We start from the raw sequence: 24,107 nt of genomic DNA on the forward strand, positions 1-24,107 counted from the left end.
CTTTGGGGCAAAATATTATGTAAAAAGTCAAATGAATGTTCAAAGAAATGTTTCTGTATTATAAACATTAACATTTTAAAACTTGATTGAAAGAAATTTTCTCTGTAGCGCAAAGCCAAAATAATGGACTAATTTTAGTGGTACATGGGAGGTAATGATCGAAAGAAAACGATTGCAGATTAAGAAATGTAATTTTTCAGTACCGAGAAAAATTCGAAATCGTGCAATATGGAGCAAGTATAATTAGCCTTGGTTCATAATAAATTATCAGCGTCAATGTCTACTGAATATGACTGGGAGAATCGAGATATCTGGGAGTATTGCCGACAATTCTATTGCTGCTAGTTTCATGTCTCGTAGCATTAGAATACGCATTCTTGAGGCCATTTGCTTACAGGTGCATAATTCACACGCCATTCCTCACACATCATTCCTCACATGCCATGCCTTCTACAACATCCTTTACATGTCATGCCTCACACGTCATTCCTCACTCATCATACCTCTCACGCCATTCCGCACACGTCACACCTCACTCGTCATGCCTCACACGTCATGCCTCACACGTCATGCCTCACACGTCATACGGCTCACGTCACACCTCACAAATCACACGTCACACCGCTCTCAGGATGCGAGTTCTTTGGATATCGTTAGTTTGGAGAACAGCGAGTTGCAAGTTTCGTAGAACCTCCGAGTTTTCGGAGAGCCTCCGAGTTTCGTAGAGCCTCCGAGTTTCGTAGCGCCTCCTAGTTTCGTAGAGCCTCCGAGTTTCGGAGAGCCTCCGAGTTTCGTAGAGCCTCCGAGTTTCGTTGAACCTCCGAGTTTCGAAGAGCCGAGTTTCGTAAAGCCTTCGAGTTTCGTTGAGCCTCCGAGTTTCGTAGAGCCTACGACTTTCGTAGGGCCTACGACTTTCGTAGATCCAAGTTTCGTAGAGCCTTCGAGTCTCGTTGAGCCTCCGAGTTTCGTAGAGCCTACGACTTTCGTAGAGCCTCCGAGTTTCGTAGAGCCTCCGAGTTTCGGAAAGCCTCCGAGTTTCGGAGAGCCTCCGAGTTTCGTAGAGCCCCCGAGTTTCGTAGAGCCTCCGAGTGCCGAATAGCCTGCGAGTCTAAACTTGGTCAGCTCGACGCTAGTTCTGTAAAACTGCGGATTTACATTGCATTAGCATGCGTCCGAGTCTCCATCCCTCTGTAACTGCCGAAAAATTTGCCGTAATAATTCCGGCGACACGATGCCTATTTGTTCTGGCCTTTGTGAGCAACTGCGCGGCTTCAAAAAAACGATGAAAATAGTGCGACAACACAGAAGCGGCGGCTGTGTTGAGGAGAGTGCCGGACGAGTTTCTGGCCTTATAGCCGCAATTTCAGATTTAATGATAAAAAATGTAGAGGATTTTTTAAAAGAACCGTAGTTGTGATTTTGAGGAAAAAAACAGCCGGGCCTTTTAAGCCTTGTCGTCGAAATATTGATTGATATACTTCTTTGAATATCAGAATTTTGAAGATTTTTGGTTTGCGGCGATCTATACCAATTGAGTCAGAGTTTCTCTAACTCTCAGCAAAATTTCATTGATTCTTGGTTCAAGTTCTGCCGAATGGAGGAAAGGAATCGGACAGAAATCCCCACCGGATGTGACATTCAGCGCGGAAATTACTCCAGGATGTTGGTTATTGGAAAAATCTTAGAGATGAATTTCACTGGGAAATGAGAAAACTCGATACGCCGATAAATTATCAGAAGCTATTGAGGACGAAAAAGGCATAGCTTTAACAGTAAAAAATATTGTAAAAATTTTCATTTTACTAAGCAAGAATTGCTATTGCAAATTTTTTGTGGTGAATTTTCTTAGGCCATTTCAAGACTAGACGCAACTCGAACGAAGTAGTGGTTTAAAAAAATGGATCAATTGAAAATAGGCATCAACGAGCTATCAACTTCATAATTATTAAAATCGTGATAAAACATTATTATCGCATGTACAGGTCTCTTCTTGTCGTGATCGACAATTCATCTTGCCATACGGTAGGTAATTTTTATTCGCGCTGTAGAAATAAACAACTGAAATAAAATAAATTCCTAGCAGTGTGTTGATGCTCCTCTCTTAGTTCTGACGCACGCCGAGTGAGATACAAAAATTCGTCAAAATTTACGTCCAAGTTGTCAAGCCTGGCAACTGCAGCGTAAGTTGAAACGTCGCACGAAGACCTGAAGTGATCGCTCAGTACACGCGTGTGCCGACGCTTCCATTCCGAGTACTCGAACAAATGGCAAAAGGGGAAGTCAGAAAATTTCAGTTCTATCTTGTCTATTTGAAGGAAATGGTTGAGGCAGGTTGGTAACGAAAATCAATGTTTAAGGCTACACTTGAAAATCTAATCACCTCTGAAGCGTTTGGACCAAGGAGCTGAAGAAGAGAAGGCGTGGGAAGTTTATAAATGATCCAGGTCAGCAGGCGATAGGTTGGTTGGGGATGTAATAATAATGTCTTGATACTTATTTGAAAATGTGGCTGTGTCGGTACAATAGGTGCCAATATCAAATGGAACTATACTTCAGCATGAATCAAAATGAACGGCTATATTCTAAATAAATTACTTGTCTATACTTCTAGAGTTATTTCAATGTTTACGTCTCTGATTTTATGGTTCTCAACCAAAATCAGATAAAACGAGAAAACAATTCTATCAAAACCAATTATTTTATAAAATACGCTATATCCAAAAAGAAAGATTATTAAATTAAAAAATCGTTTAAAATATTTAACATTCTCTATTCTTATATTAAGCAACCACTTGTAATCGAAATTTTTGCAACGAACGCGTTGACTGCATTAAGCAATGTTTATCCGTTTACCGAGCGGATTTAATATCGCTAGAATTTAAAAAGCATTCGCAAGCAAAAAATCGTTCCACCGTAAATATAATGGGAAACACGTCAGTCGGCTACCTCGTTTAAAGCAACAACTTATTCCACACACTGTAAAACTCAAGTCGCGTTTTGAGCTAAGTCATTTCCCGTATATTTATGTATTTTAGCTCATGTGAATTCTAGCAAGTGCAATTTTTCACGGCTACCGTGAATGGTCCGTATCGTATTTTGAGGCGCGGCTGCTAAAGCTGCCTCGCGAATCGTTCCATCTTCGAAAACTTTTAAAAGCTTCTTCAAAACTGTGCTCGAAACTTAGATGAAACGCGCTATTGAAATCGAACAAAACGGCTGACCCTTTGAAACTAGACCTGCACTGACGGATTGTTGTAGAAAATGTTTCTGAAGTAAACACCACAAGCACCAAAACTCTAATGGAATGACCTCCTTTTGTGCCAGTCAGAAAGCAACCTATAGACATAAACATCGGCAAAAAATTGCGGTAACTGGTCTTGAAAGGTATCGAAAAGTACTGTTTCTCGAGCGGTGGAAATCATAGCTACTTTTTAATGAGAATAAGAAATAGTGATTAAGGAGTAATTTAAATTCGAAAATATTACAATTAGAATTGATATTAATTTGAAAATTTAACAATACTTCATGAATATAATAAAAATAAATTAGATTTGTGTAGTTTTATTCGTAGCCGGTAGTTCATCAAATTAATACATGTAACTATTGCTATCATATCAGGTAAAAGTTTCATTTGCAGAAACCATGCACAACATTTTAGGATTAGGTTGCCTCAATTACAGACCTTACAAAAGACAGCCAATTCGCCATGTAAATTCCTACAGTTGAATTAGCAGACGGAAGGCCCAGCGAAATAGCAGCTTTAGATCTTAAGGATCTTTGCTGTGCGCGGAACTTTTCCAAGAGCGGCGAGTAAATCTGCCTTCAAACGAGACTGGCTTCAATTGAATTGAATTAAATGCCGGGGCTGCCGCGTCTGATAAAGCAGCTCGAGGAAGACAGGGCAATGATCCAGCAGCGTTCCGTGGACTTCTTATTATAAGATTCTCAGTCGAACAAAAAGAGCAACTTCGTCTAGAATCATGAGGGGATTTTCAACAATATTCATCGTTTTATAAGTCAAACTGACTTGTTATATAGCGAAAATTCAGTGCAGGTAGGGTGTCAGATTAACTTATTATCTTTTATTTCATTTAAAATTAAAAATATAGCATGAGTTTATAACGCGGAAATCTCCATTAATTGTTTCTTAACTTTCACTTTAGCTCTCCACAGGATTTATCCCTGGTTCTTAATTATGAATAATTATTATTCTACTGATGATATGCTGATGATGCTGACCTGTTCATTTAGTATACAGCATCATGTCATAATTTCTTCTCCCTTACCCTTCCTATAAAAATTTAGCTTCAAAGTTGCAGACACTTGCGTGGAAACAAGATTTCCGTTCGTGCATTTCACGAAGTTCCGACCTGCTGGAAAACAGCTCGGACTCGAAGTTGAACGCTTGAGTATAAAAGTGCGGAGTTTTCTTGTGGAATGCAAGCCTTATTTCCACTTCATCAGGGTAGCCGCCGAGAATTTCTCCTAGGACAGACGTTTCAAGTCAATAATAGGAACAGAACTTGATACATTTATTCAGATTATCTTAACCAGTATCTAGTGGGATTTTTATTGTACGTTTAGCAATTCGAAAGCAACCGAGAAATTAACAAATGCAATTTTCAACTGTTAAAGTTTTAAATTTGAATAGTAACTAGGGAAAATGAATCTTTCCTTTTGAATAGCAAATAAATAGAATGCCTCCTCCGGTCAAGCTTGGGAATAAACACTAGCTTATTCTTCTCAAAATTAGTAAGTAGTTTGGTTTTCTCTATGAGAAAATTAAATAATTCTACCTACTCTTCCTGCGCAAATCATGCTCTTCTACACTGATAATTTTAGAAAAATTCTAATGGAATTAATGTTGAACATGAACGATCGATAGGTAAAGATCAGGTGAGGCTTCTACGTAAATATTAACGATGAAATTTCCCTTTAATAGATTCAATTTTTATTCGAAATTTTCACTGAAAAATAACTGGTAATGTTGAATTGAATGATTTCGCAATAAATTTGATACCGCGATTCTTTTCAATAAAAATTCAGCCAACGTCAGCATTATCGACAAGATGAGGTGGACGCATTATCGACGACATCGCTGTCATATCGGCCTTGAACGGCGGTAAAACGACCATAAAAACCAGAAAACCATGTCGGCGAAAAATAATATTGATATGAACTTCCTTCTTTGGATTTAGGTTTGCAAAACGCAAGCCTGCGTATTAAATGGGTAGGTAGAAAATGGAAGCCTGCAACCAAATCAAGTCAGAAACGTATGAAGACAATATTGATTCTATATTCTGTATATCAAAAGATGCTAAATGTGACGTAATATAACAAAACATCAGTTCCGTAACGAACACACTGAACATTAATAGAGAACATTCAGGGGGTTACTGCATCAAAAGATAGTGCATATAATATGGAAATATTGGTAATTAATATAGTAACGAACAAATGGAAGAAAGTTTCCAACAAAAAACAATACGTGCATCGCTAGGTACAATAACATGCTGGCACTGCGATATAAATTCAATTTATATAAATTATTAATAGGATAATACCAGATTAGATATGTTCGATAAAAATTTTCAAAACTAACTTTGAAAACTCGTGTAAAAGGTTCTAAAATATATAGTTCAGCACGAAATTTTTTAGTTCTATTCCAAATATTTTTTAGATCATTCATCTAATGCAAATAATTACGCTTTGAAAATGAGAAGAAATAATTAAATTTTGAAACGGCAAAATTCTTTGAATCTTGATACAAATGAATCGTAAATGAAGTCAAGAAATTAATAATAAAATCAGAAGTGATCCTCAAATTGAAATTCCGGTTTTAAGGGACTGACTATTTGAAGGATTCACTATGAATAATAATTATATGCACGACTGTACGAGTACCTCAAGCATATTTTTCCATAATAGGTAATAAGTATTAAAGAAATGAAAGCTACACAAAAATACGTTGGGATTATCTTTAATTAAGAAACTAAAATGCCCTGAAGCGCAGGAACACACAACCATTTTTTAATTCAAGGGCATTCACGCCACTATCCACAAATTTACTCTCATTTCACAGACATTAATTTTTACAGAGGTCTTTTGAAGCTACCGATGCTGAAGCTCTTTGATGGACATTGAGCGGACACGTTTTATGGCTGCCAAATTGAAAGTAGCACTCATGGTTCCTTTTTAGCTTTGCAAAGATTGTTTTTTCCTTAATTTCCCATTTACGTGAGAGCAGAAAAGCAGTCAAGGCTTAGGTTAGCGGAACACATGGGGTTAACTCGGAGAATTAGGATACAGTTAGGCTGCTTTAGAGAGGCGGTGCTCCTTTTAATGAGAAGGCTCTTGACATAAATATTTTAAGTCAAGTGTGAATAAATACACTTAAAGATTATAGTAATAGATTTCTATACAAGCTATGCTTGGGTAACTTCATTTATTCGGGTTATATAGCACAGGTGTTTGTCCAGTCTAACGTAGTTTATGTTCATAAGGCATAAATTTCAATAGATTGAAACTTCTTTCGACTTAGTTGTTCAGAGTGTCTGTTAATTTATACATTAAAATTTTATTTAAATTTCAAGGTTCTGAAGTTGAATTTAGTGAAAGAAAATGAATTTTTCTCCTGTTAATTAATTAATTAAAATAAAAATCAATTATGGCATCACCAGCCATATAATAACAACAAACTTCAGTGAAAGCTTAAATAGCAGTTCAAAAAATTCGTTAAAAAGTAATATAATAATCATAATAATATAGAGACATAATAAGGAAATGATAAAAGCTAAGGATAAGGAGCTTAAGCTAAGCATAAGGAATTAAGACAAATGATAAGGAGCTTAAACTAAGGATAAGGAGTTAAGACAAAGGATAACGAGTGAAGGCAAAGATCATGGAGTTAAGGCTAAAGATAAGGATTTAAGATTACAGATAAACTTGACGCTGGCGTAGTCCGTGTCGAGCAGCAGAGGCGCGAGAGGGCTGCTAAGCTAAGGATCGCCTTGAGGGCAATCAAGGAACACCGAGAAGTTCTGAGGGCGTGGAGCGAGACAACGCCTTTGGGGGCATTGAACAGCACTGTAGGGCTTACACTTTACTGCTGTGCACAAGAGTAAACGATACAACACGTGAAATATCAGGGCTGAAAAGTCGTTTAAAGCTGCTGTGAAATAATGTGAAATGTGCAAAGGAAAATTGCATTCACCGAAAATTCGGTGAATGCTAGAAGACGAAAATTAAATTAGGTTATTGCTTGATGTAAGAGATGATGTCACGCACTGAAGAAATATTTGGCTGTGTTAGTTGCCAACGTAGTTCACCAATAATCAAAGAGGTTCAATTTATTTATACACGATTTAATTATTGGGATAAGTTCTGTCACCTATGTTGAGCGAACGCGAGCTCATACCGAACAGAAAAGTGGGTCATAAATTATGACAAATGATAAAATCCAAATTATATGTTACATATTTTATAAATAAACCTCGTCAATACCTAACAAATTTTAAATAGATTGCCGATGATTAGTTTAGAATAGAAATAGAAGTTTAAATTGAATAATCATTTATAGAATAGAATAGAATCATTTATTCATTAAAAGATTATCAACCATCAAATGATTGATTGATCATTGAAATGATTGATCAAATTAAATGATTACCAATCAAATGATTATCAATCAATAAATAATCATTTATAGAATAGAAGTTTAAATTGAATAATCATTTATTGTAATAAAGAAAATAATTCCATGCACAAAGAGACAGAAGAATTCAGCTTAACAATTAATATAAAAGTGGAAATTTAGGAATTAAAGCTTTCTTAAGGCACGACATCCACGTTTTTTGAAAGGAAATAATCACAAACGAGATCAATTAGTTATACGGACCATTAGTATTCCCCGTTGCAAATGTATTCATTTGTAGACAGTAATTTAAATTTGTTACATTTAAAAAGTTCACGAATTGTAGTGGATTGGGCATCGAATTCGAATGATCTGCACTGTCGACTGGCAAAAAATAGTGACTTGTGAACTGATAATGATTGGTTCAAGCATTGCGTGGGTGTCGTGTTCTATAGGAGGAGAATTACGGGATCATCGAGGCTATATATTTCAACTTCAGCTGGTTGTACTGACATAATGAATATGTGTAAATTTTCTTGCATAATGTGATGAAATTCGTGTCCTACCAGGCAAACGACATTGAATCAACAATGAAAGGAAGGTTGTTTAGTTGAATCAACAATATTTTAACGTTGTTTCAATGTCGTTTGCCTGGTGGGGTTGATTTCTACCTAATTTGAGTGCGTTTTTTTGCCAATAAAGTTCACTGGTGATGTGAACTTTATTTTTAAAAACGTTCAGTATTGTGGCTTCAGTTGCCCGTAGAAAACCTTTGATTGTGCAACAAGAGCGTCAATTCAAACAAGAAGAACTGACAAGACAAAGTTTTCAACGCCGGATAAGACAGGCACGGTCAAAATTTCAAAAGTAGTCAACTTAAAATAACAATTTCAACGTTGAAAAATTTCTAATGAAGCCTTCTTTCATATTTCTATTCGCTTTTCTTGAAAAATATCCAGTGGACGTGAATTATTTTATGAGGAAAGTTTAGCCGAAAACTTGAGTCTTTTCGGTGCTCTTTCGCGGAGAAAGATGAGGAGTTCAGAGCTTCGAGACTTTCTCCAGCTTAAATGTTTTTAAAGGGTTAGGCGTATAATTTGTGGAATGGCCCTCGGTCTTCTTAGGATAAATTCATAGCAAAACAACAATTCTTCTAATGGATAGAATTGTTGACAGACGATCGTATTAAAAATGTATCGTTGGAGTAACCTGGAGTGGCTGAGACTGAGTTTTCTTCGGCGGCTTGGCAAGAAGAAATACATTCATTACAAGATAATAGTTTCAACTTTTGGAGCGTGTTGAGGAACATGACAGCCGATGAAATACGGTTCAACTTCCCCGCAGAGTTTCCGAGAGGCGCCAGCTAGAAGGCCGGCCGAGAACTCTTGGATTGGTTTTTGAAGCAACGTCGCTACGCATCACTGGAGTCTCTTTCCGCCTCACATGCAACGAAAATTATCGAAGACTCTCACTGAAACTATAATTTAACGTGAATCGTCCTAACATGAAATATAAGAAATTGTTTTTGGAATATAAGTTGTGCCAGAAAAGCCACAATATCTTCAAGAATAAATAATAATATTTTAAAAACTCTACCAATATGACAGCTTTCTGCAAACGAAAAATGTTCGAAATAGAAAAAAAATTCTAGCTGAAAGCATCAAGTTTGCAATGAAATCCTTACAAAATCGGAACGAATTCCCTCTCCATAAATTAGTTTCAGGTTCGATCGATGTGCATTCGGCGTATCGAGAAATTTGCGAAGTCCTCAAGAATTCCTTACCTCCTTAATTGTGTTCCAAAGTTGGTTGCAAAAACAGTCGTCAGTGTTTACTCTAAATAGGTACTGTCTATTACGTCACTTTTATCATTAGACGCAGTGAAACGCTCATGTTTGCTACATCAGATTGTGCCAGTAGTTTTTCAAAAAATAAAATTATTAATTCGGAAATTGGGCTCAGAATTCATTAAATATGTCGATATTTAAAAGGGAAAGAAAGCAATAAAATATTTCCTGTTAATTAAAAAAGCCGCGACCATAACGCTGAGAACAACCTTTAGGTAAATTTAAACATTGCCAAATATTTATTAACAAAAAATTTTGCTGCACTTCAGGTAAAATGTATTAAATGAAATACGACCCAATTTCACAGATCAAACAAAATAGTTGAGAATTATTAGAACACATATTTAACCCTCGTCAGAGAACGTAATTTCACAACGTTATAATTGCATCGAATTAAAGTACAATTATTGTATTTATGCAATCTGGCAAGTGTTAGTTAATTCACAAAATTAATATGGAAAACATTCAAGAACTGCACAGGAAACTGTACATAAATCACGGATTTAACCCAAAATACGATGTAAAAGTATGAGTGCATTGCACGAGTTGGACTAAAAGCCTGGGTCCCGGCAACACAACTACAGCAGCAGCACTTCTTTCAAAAACAGGATGCGGTGACGCGAGGCCTACACTTTATCCCTTCCGCCGAAGCTCCATAATCCCGAACCCAAAGAGCACTGAAAGCTATGCTCGAGCTGCGCTGATTGCAAGTTATGGAGCTGAACCAAATCCGCCTAAAGGCCTGTCTTGTATAGCTTAGTTATGCAGTTGAGTGTAGTGTCTAGCAGTCGTGTGAAAGATGAAACAGTAAACTGAAAAGTAAAGCAGTAGAAGCGTCAAGAAGTCCATTGTAGGAAAGGCAGTAGATTGAAAGGGTAAAGCAGTCAAGTGTGGCGTCAATAAGCCTAGCAAAGGGTGAAGCAGTTTAGTGTGGTTTGAGGTAATTATTATTATATTGTAATATAATCAGATGTAACGAAACAATAATGATACAATTAAATCTATCCTGCTTCACGTTTTTTTTTAGATTGCAAGGAAAGCACGTGAAGGACTATTGTCCTTATGTAATCTCTAACAAGTGAATATGTTTGTGATTTGGGGTCTATACGTACAGCCGTGCTGATGCGCAGCCTTCGTCAACCGCAGTTGACTGGCTATTCGTCCCAGGTACCTTAGCCCCGCGGTGGTAACGTAGAACGTGACTAACATAAGTGCACCTGCTGACAGTTGGGCAAACTCATGCATGATACTGTCGCCTGGCAATGGGGCATAGGCGGATGATTCGGGATGGTGCTCAAGAACATAAACAGCTAGTCGTCACTCACCGTTGTACAGCGTGAGTTTCGACGCCACTTCAACATTCACCGGAATGGAGCTGTTCCCTCTCCAAACACCATCCTTCATTGGGTTGAATCACTTCGCAGGCGTGGTGAACTGATCAACAGAAGACCAAGAGGAGCTCCGCGAACAGTTAGAACTCCTAAAAATGTGGATATTGTTCGACAAGCCTTTATTCGCGACTCGATCTGCCTGGCAACATGCTGCTGCACTTCGCCTCAGTGACCGTTTGGTGAGGCGAATTTTGCATATGGATCTCCACTTTCACCCATACAAATTGGCCATTGTGCAACAGTTAGAGCCCAGAGATTATACACAGCGAATAAACTTCGCACGTGAGATGGAAGCACTGATCGATGGAAATGATAACCTCATATTGTTTATGAGTGACGAAGCCCACTTTCACCTAAAGGGCATGGTTAACCAGAAGAATTTCCGTTATTTGGCTAATGAAATTCCGCAACAGTTACAGTTTACACGAACGACCGCTGCACAGCTCAAAAGTAACGGTTTAGTGTGCTGTATCGCAAACGTGCATCGTTGGCCCTTGCTTCTTTGAAGACGGTAATGGTCGTGCTGTTACTGTGAACTCAGACCGCTAAACAGAAATGATGACCAACTTTGTTGTCCCTGAATTACGACGGCGTCGTGTTCCAATCCGACGAGTGTGGTTCCAGCACAGGATGGGACTACCGCTCACACAGCCAGAGCATCAATGGAGGTCAGCCTGGTCGCCTGGTGGAGGTCAGCCGTCTTCCCTGGTCGCCTTATTTCCAGGTTTGGTGATGTTCATTGGCCTCTTCGGTCCCCAGATTTATCCGTATGTGATTTTTTTCTTATGGGGACATCTCAAGGCTAGAGTATACGTATCCAAGCCCCGAACTCTGGACGAATTAAAGGACGCGATTCGCGTGGAAGTCGCGCAAGTTGAGAAAGCGGTGTTGGAGGGAATCTACGCGAACTTTCAAGAACGGCTACAGCACTGCACCAACGATTTCGGCTACCATATGCCAGATGTTACACACTTAACTGTCTGAAATGATATTTCTTTTGTGAACCTGACTGCATCAATAAAGTTCTTTTTCAGTAAAAATACACTGTTTATGACATTTTTAAAACCATCCCTCCTCTCTGCCGGACCCGGTGTCTTTCGCAGTGTGATAGCATGATAGTATCACGGTTGTGGGGCTGAATGAAAGCGGTCTTCTGCTGAAGGTTTAATTCAACATCGTAACTGAGAGAGACTAGATCCTGCTCAAATCGAAGACAGGAAGCTACAGAGCGAGAGTAGAAGCGGGTGCTTCCTCTTAGGCTCTTACAAGGAAATAAGGCAAGGGACATTAAAGTTACGCTAGAATCCGACAACTCGCAGTACATGTTACACATAGATGATGCTTGTAATCTAATACCCATTATTAAACGAACCATTTTAACGCCAACATCTCGACAGCTTAATTGTGACAGTGTTGCCTGTAATCCAGCGTAATTTTCAGGCTAATTCCGAAGGTAAAACTCCGCTGGGCGGCTTTAAATTGCCATATAGCACTTGCCTTGAACGGCACGCAAAGCTGGTGAACGACATTACGCAACGCTATTGCAATAATACGTTACGAATAGAACGAAGTTACGAATATAACAGGAAATATCAAAATAAACAAGGATAGTTGTTAATATTAGTAGGGTGAATGTTTCTCGAGTCACTTTCTGTGACATCATTCAATCTAAGGATTGACAAATCCGAGGCTATCGCTAGGCTCTACGGAAATTCGTAGATTTAGGGCATAGATAGCACTTACTTTAACATCCAAGGTTGCAGTAAAAATAAAAAATGAAAAAACTACCTTGTTAGGTAGGGAGGTCTTATAGGTGAACGATGGCATCTCGAGGACCTGCAGTGACACATTTGAAACAACTGTTTCTTGAAACTATAGCAAATCACTCGATACGTTATTCATAAATAATACAAACAAAGTTTATTAGGAATGACGCTCAATTTTAACAAACACGAAGCAGGTGACTTTATGGGTTAAGTATATTTTAAATGGCTTGGCGTATCAATAAAGGCTGCAGTTGTCTCCAAAAATGTGAGGACAAGGCACAATCGGATGATGCCCTGCAAAAGGCTGCACACCAAATGAACTTCTCTCTCTTGACAAATGAACAACGGCTCCCATCCTGTGCATACAAAACAGCCTTCCATTGCTTGTCATTTATCCATCAATAAGAGTAGTGCTTTATTAAAGTATGTGCTTTCCAGTTCTAATCTTCTTTAGGTGGACAATTCCGAGACCATATAATATGTGTTCCCCCAAGCGACCATCAAACCATACATGTTAGTAGTGATGGCTACGAGCGGCCTAATTTAGAGAACGAAGTTATATAAAAAACCTGTCATTTATCCATCAACAAGAGTGGTGCTTTACTAGTATGCGCTTTCCCCTTCTAATTTTCTTTACGTGATCATTCCCGAAACCATATATGTAAGCCCCAAGCGACCAGCTAACCATTCATGTTAGTAGTGATGGCTACGAACGGCCTAATTCTACATGACGTTCTCACCTGATGAGAGGCCCAAGCAGAAGCATAGTAAACCAAAAATGTTGAGAGAGGCATTCGAGCTCTAAAAAAATACAATGTTTCAATCGTAAAACATCAGGAACTCGTTGAGCTTAAATGAGCTTCAAGTTCGAATAAAAATCAGGCAAATTTCTGTGATGTAGCGATGATCAGGCAAAATTTTAAGACACTGGCTGTAAAAAATGTCTGACCCAGTGACTGACAGCTTTTTTCTGTAAACAAAATGTGGCGTATTTCAAAAAGCATGAGAAATGTTCTCAAGATTTTTATGGAAGTTTGCATGTGTATCAGAATTGAACATACGACTGCATACCTGAGATACGCAGCCATGCGTCTATTCGCTCGGAAACATTGGTAGTTTCCTTCGAATTTTATGACGCAAAGCCGACGGTTGCAGGAAATTCATTCGTTTTTTAGAGAGGCCGCAAAGAATTTTGCTGCTTCTCGACGAAGTTGCAGTGGGGGAAAAAGGTGGCAAGAGCTCCTTGTAAGCCCAGCTGCGATACTTATATTTTCTCTCTTAATTCGCTTCGGTCAAACGAGAATTTTTTTTAGTTTCAGAGTGCATGGCTCCAGTTAAAATATAATGAATATTACTTTTCTATTCTTTTAGACCTTGCTCTTGCGCTGGATATTGACGTTATTGGACATACAGAACAAATAATTGACGACCGCACTACTCTTATAATGAATGGTTCACCACTAATCGTTTACAACGCTATAAGCTGTACGGCGCTTACCAATTAAGGACCACTCATCACACGTACATTGTTGCGCGAAGCGCACTGACAACACACAATGCTCACTTCGCACCACCCAACACGTACCACTCAAAATGCACAGTTCACCACGCACAACACGTCACGTAACTCTCAACTCATGCTTTTACTTCACATGTGTTATTCCACATGCGAATATTCATCATACATTTTTTACCACACATTGTTTCTTGGACAGCTTGAACCGTATGCATCAACTACAGTTTATTATAAAGCATCTACCTACCAGACAAAGTCAGTAGCACTTAGCTTCTTCCATAGTCTGTTGCATATAGCCTCTACCATAATAATCTGTGTCATATAGCGTCTAATTAACATTGTCTTAATCATACTATATAGCGTCTGATTAACATAGTCTTAATCATATCACTACTACCTGCCCATCATGTCTATTCCCGAAGCCATGTATCGTGCATGCAGCTCGTAATATCTAAGTCGCTATCGTATATAGCTCCTGGCTGCATCATATATCTTTCTCACCATGTAGCTCCTAATCATGTAGCTCCTAATATACAGCCTGAATCATGTAGCATTTATAACAAAGGTTGCATGATATTGTTTCCACCGTAAAGCTTATTACGCATATCTCTCCTATATTTTTCACTTCACGGCTTTAAATAAACTACGAGGCTGTCATTAAATCACCACGAGCTGTCACCATCTGTGCTTTTACCATACAATTCCACTCGTATCACGTAACGCATGCATTTGAATCTATAACATTTAGCCACTGTCTTCGACGACATCTTACGTCTCCGTACAAACAACGCTTCACTAAAAAATTGCCGGAACACGCAGAATTTGTTGTTCCTTGTTTAAATTTAGAATTGACTTTAATCTTGCTCGAACAAAGTTTGTTATCATTTAAAAGTTTGCTAAAAGTCCTCTTAGATATAATGGCTCAAAGTTTAACAGAGCTTCGGCTTTCTGGCTTCGAACTTTGTTCCGTTATAAATTAATTGTCTGTGAACAGTTGAAGTTAAGTAAGCAATGCATTTTATACTCCTGAATAAGGGAAACTTTCTTGAACAAAAAATTTTCTATGCAGATTTAGCTTTTATTAAAACTCGCAGTAAACTCTTCGGCCAATAAAAGCCAGGGAACCGAAGCCCAATTTTCCGATCAATGTCAAGCATCAAATCTGCGTTGAATCTGAGGCTTATTTTTTTGCCTGCGTCTGCAGTTTTTGGCCGTCGGGCAGGAACATTTGGCTGAAAATTCTCAATGATCATCAGCATCAGACCCACAATCATTTATTCTTCCAATCGAAAAAAACGAGAAAATTGAACAGTGATTCTTGCAAATAAAGAAATAATGAGGAGTGAAAAAAGCACTTCTTGCACAATTATGCAACGACAACGGTTTGCATCGCTTGTTTTTCCTTCACAAAATTATTGGCTGTTATTTCAAGACTATGACTGTGTTCAAGATTTTATGTATGATTCAATTTTTTAGCAAAATTATCTAGATCCGAACAAGAATTTTTTCACTTTTAGGCAATGGAAGGAAGGATATCATTTTATCTCGTGTTTCTTGACATATAGTGAAGACCTCCGCTCCTGTTTGGGCATTAGGACAAGTTCTCTCAGCACCTGCATTGCATCATTTAATTCTTTCTACCAATATATTTCTTTAATAATACTATGAAGCCGTTCAAAATCCGCACGCTAGAGAAAACTAATTCCAATTCCCGGCTTTGTCCTGTAGACTGTGTATGAAGACAGATAAAAAAATGGTTCGGACATATTACTAGAAAAACTTTAACTAATGACTTTAAGATGCGGCACAAAAATATAAATGCACAATTTTTTTAGAAAAGACACTGAGACTGAAAGATTTTTCTGAAATATTATTTATTTTCTGACCTTATTACTGATATATATAAACAGTAACAATTTTTGGCCACAGCCTACATTATTTGATATAATCCAACCACTGAAACTCAATTACCAAATACAAAGAAATGCTATCGTAAAATTTTAACACGAAAATATCGTTTCTTGCCGAGCATACGTGAAGATTTGATCGACCTTGAGCCGGTCGAAATTATTCATGGGCAAGTTGCATCAGTCAATGAAATTTCAAAACGTGTAGCATAGAAAAATATTAAAAATTGATGAAAAGATAACATGGCAATGCGTACGTAGGCTGATATACTGATAACAAAATTAACGAGCAGTAACTATTGATGATTAATTTCTAGACACTTTTGCATGAAGTTCGGCTTCTAGAACTGCATATTTCAACAGCCGGTATAGCAGGTATTGTTTAGAAGTGCGTGATTCCAACACTCGGGAATCCGAACACTGTTTTTGTTATAAGTGTTATAAAAAATTAGCAACAAATCAACATGATATGCCATGAAGAAATAAAAGGTATGAAGGTTTTTGTAAAAAAACGAAATTTTCACGATCTACTTGTTATACAAAAACGTGCCACTGAAGTCACGTGATGTGCATGAAATGAATAGTCAATAAATTAACTATCATATGTAAAGAGGCGAATGGTTCGCGAATTACATCGTGTTAGAACTCTGAACAAAAAAAAATAAGCCTTGTACGCGTATTTCTTCAATCGTTGTTCTGAATTAGTTGAACGATTCAACCATTACCATACAATTTCAACGCCGGTCAACGGGATAACGGGATAAACGACGGACTTTTACAGTGTCATTTATGAGTTAAATGATAATAGTAAACAAAATTATACAAATCTGGAGTCGAAGGAAGCGGAGCCTTCAATTTTTCCAAATGTCAATATTCGATGATATCGGAACATTGAAAATTCAACTAATAGCTCAGTATTGCAACGTCGGAATATAAATGAACAAATTTAAAATAAAAGCATTAGAACACCTTTAAACTTTAAACGTTCATTTGTTGAGAGTACTTTCAAAATCTCTAGCAATTTAAAGAAATTTTATTTCCTGAACAAGAAAACACCAAATTACAAGCAATAAGGTTAATTGATAACGTGATAAGGATACACGTACTGCAGCGATTTAGCGCGAGCCTCCGCTCAATTTGTACGGTATCATGCCATGCAAATTGGCAGCGGAAACACTCGTATTGCGGCGCGCTTCTGATCAACGCCGCTATTGCAGCTTGAGATATGACGCCATTACCTGCAATTGCTGCCGCGGTGCACAGGCGAGAACAGGGTGAGCATTTTGCCGAGGTTGGGGGAATGTGGCGTGTGGGGCGCGAGGCATGAAATGTGGCAAGTGTGGCGCGAGGCATGAAATGTGGCAAGTGTGGCGCGGGGCATGAAATGTGGCGCGCCAGGCATTAGATGTGGCATGTGTGGAGCGGGGTATGAAATGTGGCATGCGTGGCGCAGGGTATGAAATGTGGCATGTGCGACGCCGGGTATGAAATGTGGCATGTGCGGTGCGAGGTATTAAATGTGGCGTGTGGGGCGCGAAGTATGAAATGTGGCATGTGTGGCACGGGGTATGAAATGTGGCATGTGTGGCGCGGGGTATGAAATATGGCATGTGTTGCGCGGGGTATGAAATGTGGCATGTGTTGCGCGGGGTATGAAATGTGGCATGTGTGGCGCGGGGTATGAAATGTGGCATGTGTTGCGCGGGGTATGAAATGTGGCATGTGTTGCGCGGGGTATAAAATGTGGCATGTGTTGCGCGAGGTATGAAATGTGGCATGTGTGGCGCGAGGTATGAAGTGTGGCATGTGCGACGCCGGGTAGGGAATTTGACATGTATGGCGCGGGGTATGAAATGTGTTATGTGTGACATGAGGGCATGTAATGTTGTATTTGCAGCGCAATATTGGTCACTGAAAATGGTATTTATTGCTTCAGTGACAGCAAAAAGCATGAACTGTGCATAAGATGGAAATTTCTGAATTTTGGTCGGCCAAATGTGAATTGCGATTCCATAGAAAAAGACTTGAAGAAAACTTTATCAGTAAATGGCTGGAGTGAGATAACACAGGACGGATTTCTTTATAGCAGTGACAAGATTGATGAAGCCGATATTAGGAACAAGCATTAGAATTTTCCCATAGTGGTTTCAGCGCGTAGAAATTTGGAGTCCAAAAACAATATATCCAAAGTTAGCTATAGCTATGCGAAATCCTTGAGATTACGTTGATGTTAATTGCACCAAAGCGCAAAGCCAATATATTTTCGTTCATAAAATTAAATAAATTAATAAAATACTTTATATTCACGCATTTATACTTCATTTTTCATACGAGGTGATCAGTTATGATAATCAAATATACTACAGTATTTATATGGTTGTAAAAACACTTCATGGCATGACCTGATTAAATACCAATACGTAGACAAGGCCCACGATTTTTTGTTTTATAAACATGATCATATCCACAACTCCTATCGAGTATTTTCCTTATAAAAATAACACAAACAGCCAGCAGCAGAATTCTTACGGTTCGGAATCATCGAGTAATCTTTCACAATTGCCTCTGATAGTTGAAATTCTTGTATATTTTTTTAAAGCAAGTCTCGTTGTATTTCCTATCATAACCTCAGGCAGTGCATTGAAATGAAAAATTCTGATATCATCTTCATGATCACAGAAATTCAAAAGAATTCACAATGCATTCGAATGCGTTTGTACCGGGAAAAATTTGCATTTGCATCACAACCGTTCAATTCTTGGAAATTATATTCACATTTGGAAAACATCTTACCAACTATCATTGAAGACTTGCAAGCATTTTATAACGCTTTGAATAAGCTTGAATGAAGTAAGAAATGAGATAAATAAAGCAAACAAGGATATAAGAATGCAATATAAAAATTAGCAAGTAAGTAATTAGCGAAAAATTATCTCAATTTATCTAAACTGCTTTACGACGCATAATTGACGACGAAAAGAAATGACAACAAGGTCATGAGTTAAATTTTATTCCAGGAAGAAAACTTATGGCAAGATTGAAGCGTTTTTTCCTCGAAAGACGTAATTAAAAGCTAATTAAAATTCAAGGGAATAAGGCTAATCTCCTCCAGAAAAACAATAATGAGGCTGCGCGACTCAAGGCTGCCATGATAAAAAATTAAGGGTTGATATAGTGAATATAAGTTTCTAAGGATTTTAAAAACGAGGGAGCTAGCACAAAACTTCACTATATCTTTATACAAAAGATACAGAGACCACATTCATCGTCAGTTCGACAATCCTAGAAAGTAAACACGACTATCTGTTAATGACCCAAAATTAAGAGGCAGACAACATGAAATGTATAAATAAAACAAAGAATCTAAAATAACCATGCAACAGCCAGACTGACCAACCTGTTTCCGCTTTCAAAAAGATACGACAAGTGTGGTATTTATGTGAATATCATCATATCATCATATCATTTTTTTCATCAAAACGCACCGATTAAATGGTAAATGCGAGGACAGCATCAAAATCCTTGACTATAGATTTGCTTCAAATTAGTTCAGAAGCCTGGAATCAAAATTATTTCAATGTTTATAAATGAATAGCAATATATGCTGCACTAAACCACATATTATCAAACTCTACCAGGTTAGTCCGACGCTGCCCCGCTCGATTTTCCCCTAAAAATTTGGATCCTGCTATCCTGCTATCCGAATTAATACTGAAATTGACGCGTTAAAATTAAAGAAAAAGCCATATAGCCCTCATTTTACATAGAACATAATACTTTTATCCGACTATTGCTTCAAAATGGGGAAAATTATTTGCCTTCTTCTCGAAACAAATTAAACATGTTAATATATAAATCAAGTTTCAATTTTTGGCCCAATCCAATCCTCCAATATTTTCCTTTTCCCATTGAGAAGGTAATTATAAATCCTAGTATTGTCCCGACACTATTAGTATCTTTAGTAGCCTTTAACTATCCTGTGCCAGGCTTCAAACACACACACCCACATGTACACACAAATTTCAACAACTATACATGATGTTAATAAAAGAGCACGAACGCATAGCGTGGCATCATAATTCCGGTAAATATAGTGTATTTATTCTTCCACTCTATCTTCTTTACAGGATTCAAAGCGCCTGCAGTATCTCATGTATTTTCCTTCGCTTTAGATTTGCTGAGTAACTGCTCGTGTATCTTCTTGGCATTGAACAACCTAGCAGATTGGCTTTATTCAATAATAACCCATGGATTTTTTCCGTCGATTTTGTGCATAGTATTGTTATATATTAGACTCATATCATTGCTCGTGTCAAAGTCTAACAGAAAAAATATTAGTCTCATTCTTCGGTCATGATTTTTTTTAACAAAGCAAGATGTGCGCTATATAACTCACCATGCCTTACGTCTGCTCGCGAGTCAATGCAAGCCAAGCTTTTCAACCTCATTGCATTACTCAGAGCTGATCGTCGACGTCGCTTTTCCGTCACGTCGCATTTCAATTCATGGGAAGAAATTTCGCTAAATAAATTGGCATGTTCACCCAATTCTGCGAGGTTTAGCTTCCAGCTGAGAGGAAATTTGACCGACCGTTTGATTCGAATAAGATTTGCATTTGCCGCCGGAAAATTTCCTGGAAACAAGCGCCGGAAATTCCGACTCAAATTGGACTTTTCCGCCAGGCTTAAATTTTCGTTCCGTGGTGTGGGGAAAGCGCGGGTTACAACCGAGCACGTTTTTTTTCTCTTGTCTCGCTTTTGGCAAAGTTCCACGCGGCAGCTAGCAAACGCTGCACGTCTCGTGGCGACACAAAAACGTCCAAGTCTACGGCGACTCGCGGCGATACAACTACCAAGTCTACGGCGTCTCGCAGCGATACAACTACAAAGTCTACGGCGTCTCGCTTCGATACAACTGCCAAGTCTACGGTGTCTCGCGGCGTCACAAAAACGCTCAAGTCTACGGCGTCTCGCGTCGGTACAACTACAAAGTCTACGGTGTCTCGCGTCGGTACAACTACAAAGTCTACGGTGTCTCGCGGCGTCACAAAAACGCTCAAGTCTACGGCGTCTCGCGGCGATACAACTACCAAGTCAACGGTGTCTCGTGGCGACACAACTACCAAGTCTACGGCGTCTCGTGGCGACACAACAACCTCCAAGTCTACAGCGTCTCGCAGTGACAACAATGTTCAAGTCTACAGCGTCTCGTGGAGACACGACAACGTCCAAGTCTACGCAGTCTCGCAGTGACACAACAACGTATAAGTTTACACAAAATCCACACTGATATTCGGGTTACCAAATACCATTCACTACGAGATTTACGCACTTCCTTTATGGGTTGGCGTGCGAGATTTTAAAATTTTTTAGGACTTGTGATTTAGGCTGGTGAGATTAGAAAGATTTTTCGGGCTTGTGATTTAGGCTTGTTAAATTAGGAAGATTTTTAATTGCCATGTCAGGAGACACATTGAAAGGCGATGTGATATAGATTTTAATTAGATTCTATTTGTCGCTTTTTTGGTATCCAGTGTTCGGTAATAAACTAGAAGATATTTCTTGAATGATCTCAATAAATTAAAGGTAACGTGATTAATAATAGAAGAAAAAAGTCTGTCTGAGAGGACATCCCAGGTTCGTAATTTTAAATTCAAAAGCAGTTTGGTGACGGTGAATGAAATTTATTGTATTTTTTGATAGAACTCTCGAATTTGTGCTAACGTCTTGGATTCACGAGAATAAATAAAATTAATGGACAACTGGAGAAAATTGTAATATGCAGAATAAATTACCGCATGGCCCATACTTTCCTAATTATGGTGTCAAGAACATGAGAATTAGATAAGAACTTACATATATATGAAAACAAACCCATAAAGATGTGAACTCATGACGATACATTTAACAGAAATTATTTCATCAGACTCGTGCTCGACAAAAAATAAGTAGCTCCATAGCAAAAATGTCCAATGGGAAGCAATTAATCAGAACTAATTTTTATGCAAGGAAAGAATCACCATGAAGTCTCGAAAAGAGGACACGGCTGTGAGCGAAAAATATAGGTAATGAAGTAGGTAGGAATTCCGTCTTGCCGGTGTAATTATTCACTACCGCGACCCATCATTACTCATTATTCACTATGGCGACCCCTCATTATTCATGAGACTTTGTTCCAACCCTCGAAGGCGGCTTCTGCCCCAGGCGCCTGCAACTGCCCTAGTTTTAAGAAACGAAATTTTTTACCGCACAGCGAACTTTTCTGGTTCATTTTTGACCCCAAAGAAAATATCCTGAGCCTGAAAGCGGCGGCGCCCTTCGGTCTTCCGCAGTCCGTCTTGAAGTGATTCTGTAGCCGCTCCGGAAAATATGAGAAGTAGATTCTCTCGAGACGAAAAATCATGAGACGATCACGAAGACTATGTCAGTGCTATATGGAATCTAATAGGATTCTAACAAAACATTTCAGTGAAGGTTTAGAAACTTCACTCGGAGCGGTAAAAATTTAAGAAGTAGATACTTTCGTGGTGCAAAATCATGTAGCGGCTATAAGGTGACTCTATATAGGGGCGCTCTCAAAACTTGAAGCAAAGATACTGTGGCAGAATTTAGATGCTCATTATTTGGAATGACAAATTTGACTGTCTAAAAGAACATCAGGAAGAATGTTATTTCTGAAACGGATAACATAAAGTGATATTTAACACGTAAAGCTTATTTTGACAGAATGCAATCTGAAAATTTGTGTTGTCGGACGCCATATAGGAGGAAGAAAACAATGAACACATTGCACGGGAAGCGGCGTGCTTGTGGCTTGGCTTGGTGCGCAATTAATAGGAGCTACCAACGACGCAATTAGCGCTGCCGAGACCAAAATAATTAAGAAACGCCTCGATTTTCTGAAGTTGCTGGAAATTTCCTGGTAATCTGCCGAGGAAACAGAAGAGGTCATTAAATTATTTTAAAATGAAATATTTAATTTGCGTGTGCTTTTAGCCGGTTTATTGTGAAAGTAAATCTCAAGCTGAAGTTAGACTGTTGACCCTAAGTGAAGAATGCGCTAAAACCTGGATTATAAACAACATTTCATCTCATAAATCCTAAATATATATTTTTGTTGATGAATAAAACGGGTTTCAATTTCCGGATATAATGTAGTGCACGTCAGAATTCTGCCTACTGCAGGCCAGGTATAATCTTTAGCCCGTGTTCTGCGCATGCCTGCGATGAATTTTCAGGATTATTTTATGCATTTGAAATTCAGATATGGTGCTTCAAGTATGAAAATTGTACGAGAGGCATCCGGAAAGTAGTACCCGCTCGGTAATTGAATAAAAAATAGTAAATATTAATAAATGTAAACATGTTTTTTGAAAAAGTACATGTATTACACTACTTCTCTAGAAAATCTCCGGACAAATTTAAGCATTTGTCGTATCGTGTCACGAGTTTTTGTATACCAGTGTCATATGTTTCCGCCGCCAGTGTTTCTGGGATCGGCAAGGTGTACTGCTCATCGATTTCATGACTCGTGGAGACACAATCAATGTCAATGCATATTGTGCAACATTGAAAAATTACGTGGGCAATTCAAAATCGACGTCGAGGTCTGTTGTCATTCTCCAGCACGATAATGCCAGGCCGCATACGGCTCGGATAACACAACTTCTCCAAAAATTCAAGTGGTAAAATTCTGACCATCCACCCTACATTCCGGAATTGGCTCCTTCAGATTTTCATCTGTTTACGAAACTCAAGGACTTCGTGGCAGGGACAAAGTTTCAAAATGACGAAGAACTGAAAGAACACGTGACTGCGTAACTCAATACACTGGTGGCGGAGGAATATGACAGTGGTATACAAAAACTCGTGATACGATACGACAAATGCTTAAATTTGTCTGGAGAATACGTAGAGAAGTAGTGCAATACATGTTCCTTTAAATAAACATGTAGGTATAAATATTTTAATGTTTACTTCCTTTTGTTCAATTCCCAAACGGGTACTACTTTCCCGATGCCCCTCGTATCAATCTTCGAACATGTCGAT

The 24,107-nt window shown here is 38.4% G+C and overlaps 2 protein-coding genes across 2 annotated transcripts; both read left to right on the forward strand.

Moving 5' to 3' along the window:
* The first annotated feature begins 228 nt into the window (after nucleotides 1–228).
* LOC108666621 (gibberellin-regulated protein 14-like) lies at nucleotides 229–1,099 on the forward strand. Its single transcript, XM_018153533.1, has 2 exons — nucleotides 229–237; nucleotides 689–1,099. The coding sequence occupies exons 1-2, from the start codon at nucleotides 229–231 to the stop codon at nucleotides 1,097–1,099; spliced, it is 420 nt and encodes a 139-aa protein (XP_018009022.1).
* Nucleotides 1,100–17,284: 16,185 nt separating this feature from the next.
* LOC108666622 (vitellogenin-2-like) lies at nucleotides 17,285–21,311 on the forward strand. The gene is made up of 2 exons (XM_018153534.1): nucleotides 17,285–17,333; nucleotides 20,839–21,311. Exons 1-2 carry the CDS (start codon nucleotides 17,285–17,287, stop codon nucleotides 21,309–21,311), a joined length of 522 nt encoding a protein of 173 aa, XP_018009023.1.
* The last annotated feature ends 2,796 nt before the right edge of the window (nucleotides 21,312–24,107 follow it).

Source organism: Hyalella azteca, unplaced genomic scaffold, assembly GCF_000764305.2.
Source record: "Hyalella azteca isolate HAZT.00-mixed unplaced genomic scaffold, Hazt_2.0.2 contig6751, whole genome shotgun sequence".
Taxonomy (NCBI): Eukaryota; Metazoa; Arthropoda; class Malacostraca; order Amphipoda; family Hyalellidae; genus Hyalella; species Hyalella azteca.